The following is a 7,500-nucleotide window of genomic DNA, read 5'->3' as shown; positions in this document are numbered from 1 at the left end:
CGTCTCACAACCAGGAGTGTTGGCTTAGTGCACAAACCAGCAGCAGTGAAAAGACTAAATCAACGAATTTCAAACAGTTTGAACAGTTGCTCACTATCTGCCTGGGATACTTTGGGTTGCTGGTTTGTGTGCTACCCAAACACACACTGCAGCGTGCTGCATGCCTGTACTTAGACACTGGTGTTGCACTACATACTGTATGTTATATCGGTCAGAAGACCCCCAGAATTATACAGTAATATCGTCCAACCTGACACCACTGATATATGTAGTATGTTGGTAACCACCCTTTCACTGCCCCTCCTCCAGGGCTGCTCTGACCAATGAGACACTAGCGTTTTGCACCACCATAAGCATGCAACCAATCACATGTCTGGATGTAGAGACCTGTGTGCTGTGCTTTTGGACCAGCCACCAGGAGGTTGCTGAAGCCTGGAGCTGCAGCAGAAATGCCACACCGCAGCGCAGCGCCGCATACGTGTTCGCATTAAGGGCACCGCATTTGCAAGTGGCACGTGTGCCGCATCAGACTGCATCCCCCCCAAACGAGCTCTCGTCTTCTCGCTTACTACAGGAGAGACAATTGAGTAGGGATGGATTACTGTGTGATCACCCTGCCGGTCGCCCCTACCTGCCCCTACCCTGCCATCAGCAAAGGTTTATGACCAAATGCAGTCGCTTTTACACATCTGCTCTGCCCCAGCCTCAGACCTTAATTGGGTTGGAGGGGTCCCTGATGAATGCGAAAAGAGGCCATTAATGCAGACCGGCTGGGGAGCGAGCGGTCACCTCTGCGTGGGACCACCTCTGCGTGGGGCCGCTGCTGGATTAGTCTGACATTGATGGGATCCTCTGCAGAAGCGAGGAAGGCAGCTGGGGTGGGGTGGGGCGGTGCACACCGGAGTCATCATTTTGTACATATATGTATGGTTCACGTATGCTTTGTCCACCATTTTTGTGTGAATGTGTTGGTGGTCTCTCTAACGAAGTGGTGTGCGCGTGTGTGTGTGTGCGTGCGTGTGTGTGTGTGCGTGTGTGAAAAATGGGGTCATTAAGCGCTGTAGCCTCAGTGTGGCGCAGCGTAATTCAGGCCCTGAGTGACGGCGAGGTCCGCATGTCAGAGCACCCCTAGAACCACACCCATAAATATCACACACAGGAGGAGGACTCTGCTCTTTATGAAAACACAGATGGCGAGAGAGGGAAGCTGGAAGGAGAGCAGAGACAGAGGAGAGGAGAAAGGGAAGAAAGGGATACATGGAAGGAAAGAGGAAGGCAGAATGAAACGAGTCCAGCCGTGTGGGTTTTAATAGGCATTGTTATTGGAGCCACACAGATTCCACAGTTAGTCACTTTCTTACACACACACACACACACACACACACACACACACACACACAGATTCCACCGTTACTCACTCTCTTACACACACGCACACACGCACACACGCGCACACACACACACACACACACACACACACACACACGTTGGGCCTTAATTGACGGGCAGTGAGCGAAGCAACGAGCAAAGTCTGTTGCACATGAACTAAAACTATTGCATGGCGTGTGGGAGCATTGCAATGACCCACTCATATTTGTGCTTAGGATCTTGCACCCTGAATGAATTTGAATGATTTTTTACCAAGTTATTACATCAGCTTTAGTTCATGCACGATGGACATTGCTTGTTGCTCATTGCTTTGCTCGTTGGCACTTGCTGATCAATGAAATAAGGCCCTAGATCTCATCACGCATAGATGTCCTCTCACACATCAGCATTTGCGCAGTGAGAATAGGCGGGGATACTTATATCTGCTAATTTCTTTGAAAAAAAAGCAGGGTGCATTCTACTGGGCCACCCATGTTTGCGCTTAGAATCGTACTCATCTTATGGAATTAGCTAAATGATTCTGCCAAGTTATTAAATTAGCCTTAGGTCACGTGGGGGCAGACTTTGTGTGTTGGCCAATACAATTACAATCAATACAATTAGGGTCTATCTCTTATCACGCATAGATGTTCATTTTCAAACATGTCCTCATACTCACTCTTACTCTCTCTCTCTCTCTCTCTCTCTGTCTCACACACACACCACACACACACACACACTCATAGATTCAGGCACAATTACAAAGCACACGCAAAATATGTGCATGCACAAACACATACACACACACACACACACACGCACCCAGGCACACACACGCACAAATAGTCTGTCTTTTTTTTGAGGTCATATACACACAGTCTCTCTAACTTGTTCCAAAACACACACACACACACACACACACACATACACACACAGAGCAGGTCTGCTAAGTGGTGGGATGTGGAATGACTGCTCTTGTGTTCCCAGAGGGATCGTCATGGCTCCCTTCGCCATGGTGCCCACGGTGGTGCGCACGATGATGTAATGACCCCTGGAAGTGGCATAAATTACTCATAAAGATGCACAACCGCTCAGCCTCTGAGATCCTTCATGCCAGCATAAAAAGAGGAATAAACACAACAACAAAAAAAGAAAGACAGGAAGGAAGGAAGGAAAAAAGAAAAAATGACAGCAGTGTTTTGGGATGAAATGGTGTGGCATATTTAGCCCTTCAGAGGCGAGCTAAACTGAGTAGAGTTGCCGGGCCTTGGGGCCAGTGAAGGGGGGGGGGTTCTGAGCTGCTGCCCCCGAGGCCACTTGTTTGTGCCCGAGGCCTTGGCAAGCGTGGGTTAGAGGGCGCTGGAGAGGGGAAGTACAGGGGGGTGGGGATGGGGTGGTTGGTGATGCATATGGGTGAAGCAAGGCCACCCGGTGTGTGTGTGTGTTTGTGTGGGGGGGGTGGTTGTTATGTCGTGCTGGCGAATCCAAAGAGACAGTTTCTCGATGCCTCACGCCATCGCTGGGGCGACATATTGTTGCTTCTGGTGCTGCACCTGTTTTGTGTAGCAACAGGGAGCCGCAAATAAACATTTGACCCTCTTTGTTTCGTGCCCACTCCCCTTTGGTTTTTCTCTCTTTCTTTATGTCTTTCTTTGTGTCTCATTCTCACAGACTCCCTCTTGCTCTCTTTCTCTCCCGCCACTTTAAAAAAAACATTCTCCCTCTCTCTCATTTTGTCTGGTAAGACCGTAAAGGCAAGGAGCCCCAGAGCCATAGAGAGAGGAAAGCCATGATTAATTCATCCCTGTTTGTTAGCGGCGACTGTGTTGTGTTGGACTCACGCACACATTTGTGTGGCTTGATGAAACTCCTCACCGTTGACTGTCACACATACTCCCCGCTGTAAACGCCACCGTCGACACACGCAACACAAAAACGTGACGTTACACCGACTGGCCCCAGCACACCCTACACAGGATGGAGGCAGTTTCCGCTACAGGACCAAATGGGCATTCAGAGGAAGTGAGGTGGTATGGGAAGGGCTTAGGTCTTTTATTATTTACAGTGTAGAGTGTAGAGAGACAGGTAATTAGTGAGAGAGAGACGGGCAATGGGAGACGGGGAGAGACACAAGGAGAGACACGGTGGAGAGAGATGGAGAGAGAGAGAGGGGCAGTGGGATAAGTGACCGTGGATTGGACGTTGGTCCCAGTTTAGGTCACAGCTCCTCCAGGGCTTTTAAGACCACCAATGTGATGATGGGGTCTGCTTTAAAGGCGAAGTGTGTAGTTTTTGTAGTGGCATCTATTAGTAGAAATGGAATATAGTATTCATAATTTTGTTTTCGTTAGTGTATACATTTCTATGAATCGTTTTCTTTCATTTACTAATTTCACCAGTGTAAGATGTCTTGAAGCATTTGGCCAAGCAGTAGTGAAATCTAAATAAAATCCTGAAAGTGTCTTCTGACATACTGAGGTTGGTATCACAGTGTGCTTGACAGTATGGGCCTGCACTTTGCGCAGAATAATGACAGCAGTAGTCATGTTGCACTTTGCTGATGCAGTCGCTCACTCTCACTCTGAGCCTGATAACTCATCATCCATCTTTCCAAGTTCAAAGATGGAAATAAGTATCTCAAGCCCCCCCCCCCCCCCCCCCCCCCACTCCCGTCCCCAAAGCCTGATCCCTACCACACTGCCAGCCTGCGTGCTGCACGCCGATAACAGACCACTACAAACCAGCAAAGCTGCCAACCCAGCCAAACACAAGCACAGCCTCTTAAACATCCACATCTAAATCCTCTTTAAGAGAAGAAGTACTGGTAGGCAGAGGAAGGAGAGAAGGAGAGCAAGAAAGGGAAATAGAGTGAGTGGTGAAGGAAAAGAGAGAAGGAGAGAGGGAGCACAAGGGAGGGTGAAAGCATGATAGAGATGGAGACTAAAAGAGAGAGAGAGAAAGGGAAAGAGTGTGAGAGAGTGAGCAAGAAAGAGATAGATACTAAAAGAGAGAGAGAAAGGGAAAGAGTGTGAGAGAGAGAGACTAAACGAGAGGGAGAGAAAGGGAAAGAGTGTGAGAGAGAGCAGGAAAGAGATAGAGACTAAGAGAGAGAGAGAGATGGAATGAGAGGGAGCTGAGTCTCCTGTGTGCCTGCGGGGTGAATAGCCTGCACTAAGTAATGGATGTTCTCTTGTAGGTGACAACAGTGGACCGCTTCCAGGGTCAGCAGAATGACTACATCATCCTCTCACTGGTGCGCACCAAAGCTGTGGGACACTTGAGGTAAGCACTTTCCTAAAAAAACACACAGACACACACCATTTCTCTCTCCCTCTCTCGCGCACACACACACACACACACACACACACACACACACACACACACACACACACACACACACAATGTCTCTCTTTCTCTCTCTCTCTCCCTCTCCCTCTCTCTTGCGCACACACACACACACACACTCTAACACACACATTCTCTTCCTCTCTCTCCGTCTCCCCATGCACACACAAACTCTCGGACACACCACACCCTCTGTCTCCATCTTTCTCTCTCTCACACACACACACACACACTCATTCTAACACACACGCACACACCCACACACACACATACCCTCCTATGGCCCAGAGGACTGGTCCTTCCCTGCATCTTTCCTCTGAAAGGTGATATTGGAGCCCTGGAGGCCTTTTGTATTTTATTTCCCTTTTCCTCGGCTTCATCTGAAGGCCCAGACCCAGAGCATGGTTTCAGCAGGAGTGTGTGTATGTGTGTGCCAGAGTGTGTGTGTTCTTCTAAGTGTGTGTTTAGTGAGTGTGAGTGTGTGTGCGTGTGTGTGGTGGGGTGACGACAGCGGAGCCTCTTTCTCTGCTTCGTCAGGGTGTCTGCCGATGCTTTGTAAGGGCTGAGCGTGTGCTGAGCTCAGAACAAAGAGACGCTCAGTGTTCCTAACGAGACCTTGAAAGCCCCCGATGCCTGCACCTCACACACACACACACACACACACACACACACACACACACACTCTACGTCTCCACACCCTAACCCACGCCAAGTCAACACCCCCGCCCCCCAAAGTTTCCTCGCCCTGATTCCTGCCTCCAGCTCCAGACGGAGAGTGCCGATACCACCGCGGCGTCTTGCATTTTTGATGCAACTCATATTTAATACCCGAGGCTTCGGAAGCACGCAGGGAGTTTGGAGTGTGTGTCGGGTTGGAGTGTGTGTTGTTTGGAGTGTGTGTTGCTGACGGGTGGCGGTGGAAATCGTCAGTGTCTGATGGATGGCGGAGCAGGCCGCGGTAATGAGTGTGTTTGAGAGCTCTCGTGGGATCGTCGGCTGTGCCGCACACACACACACACACACACACACACACACACAGGGTGCTTGTGTGGATGAGGGGCCTAGGTTGATGCATAAGTGATGGCTTTGTTGCTGTGCTCTCTTAGCTTAATGTCACTAAAAGCAGCTACGCTCCCCACACACACACACACACACACACACACACACACACACACACACACACACACACACTTTTGCACATGTACACACACACACTTACTCTCTCCATATGTGCACACACATTCATATTCACACATATCTCTCACTGACACACATTCAACCCCCTGCATTCACATGCCCATCCTGTCACATTCAGACACATACACCCATCAATGCACCACATACTCATATACACTCTCTTTCTCATACACATGCACACCTACTCCTGTACATGTACACTTCCAGTTCATATACCTAAAGCCCACATATTCCCAGCTAGATCCTACACTAGCCTACGCTGGTTGGAACAACAGCTTCCAGGACTGACTGATCCCGTTAGGTTCTGCTTTAGTTTTGTCTGCTGAGGAGAGAGTTGTGTTGCCCTGAGTAATGGTCCTCCTGGATCAGATACTCTGGGATGGCTTAATTAGTCCCAGCATTGATTGGCTCTTGTCACTGGGGGCAGTGTGTGTCTTTGCCAGACCTGTGTTGCCACCGTAAAGGCTACAAGTCTGGTAATCTGCTGTGAGTATAAGAGTTTCTGTGTGTGTCTGCGTGTGTGTGTGTATAGGTGAATATGTGTGTGAGTGTGTGTGTGTGTGTGTGTGTGTGTGTGTGTGTAGGTGGTTGTAGGTGGTTGTGTGTACATGTGGGTATGTGACTGTGCTGTGTGTGTATACATGTGTATACATGTGTGTGTGACTGAGTTGGCTGAGACTTTGTCTTAATTTGCACACATATTAATATTCCCTCAGATCTCCCACAATGCACATACCATCCCCTGCATTCACATTCACATCCCTGCACAGCACTTGCTCTCCCATACATGCATACATGTCAACTTACACGCACACTTATAGTTCTTACACAAAAAGCCCACGCATTCACACACACACACACATATACACACACACACGCACGCACGCACGCACGCACGCACGCACGCACACACACACTCACTCACTTCATTCCCGTTATCTGTGCTCTATTTTTCTGCGATTATTCTTATAAGCCATTACAGTCGTGTCGCCTCATTGGCCAATTTGGCTCTCTGTGAATAGACCCATCCAGCCTTTGAAACGCTACTGAATGTCTGTGCTGTGCCAGAATTTTACTGCCTGTACCCGTGTGTGTGTGTGTGTGTGTGTGTGTGTGTGTGTGTGTGTGTGTGTGTGTGTGTGTGTGTGTGTGTGTGTGTGTGGAGAGAGTAGGATAACCATCTCCAACACAAAGCCTAGCGGCAGGCACGAGTGGTGTTTTGTTCGGTGTTTTAAGCCGATATGATCTGATAAAGCTCCCGTTGAGACGAGCAGAGAATAGAGAGTGCATTGTCTACAGCAGCGAGCGCGCAGTCTGTGTGGAACTTCCAGAGGACTTCAGCGCTGTCCGCTCTGAAGGGAACAGGGGTACAAGGGGAGAGAATCGACCGGATGAGGCGAGACGTCCTAGACCGGCATTCCTCTGCTCATTCAATCAGGGTGGATCTGCTGACTAGCGTGTGACCTGGGCACTTAGGTTGCCATGCCAACCTAATTCCCCACATTCCAGGAAAAAGAAAAACCACCGCAATTTCACTTTTATCTTGTTTACTTGGTCGTCTTGTCCTCCTGAGTATCTGTTGATCCGAAG

General features: G+C 49.2%; 1 protein-coding gene across 5 annotated transcripts in view; it reads left to right on the top strand.

Moving 5' to 3' along the window:
- Positions 1–7,500, top strand: part of aqr (aquarius intron-binding spliceosomal factor) — a 73,419-nt gene that overhangs the window by 60,020 nt on the left and 5,899 nt on the right. For all 5 annotated transcript variants that reach the window (XM_031579804.1, XM_031579806.2, XM_031579807.2 and 2 more), the window contains exon 32: positions 4,565–4,650. In XM_031579804.1, the coding sequence (XP_031435664.1) occupies positions 4,565–4,650 (86 nt within the window). The remainder of the gene's footprint in view (positions 1–4,564; positions 4,651–7,500) is intronic.

Source organism: Clupea harengus, chromosome 14 (genome assembly GCF_900700415.2).
Source record: "Clupea harengus chromosome 14, Ch_v2.0.2, whole genome shotgun sequence".
In the NCBI taxonomy this organism is placed as follows: Eukaryota; Metazoa; Chordata; class Actinopteri; order Clupeiformes; family Clupeidae; genus Clupea; species Clupea harengus.
Note: the sequence above shows the minus strand (reverse complement) of the source record. Positions and strands in the feature narration are given on the sequence as shown.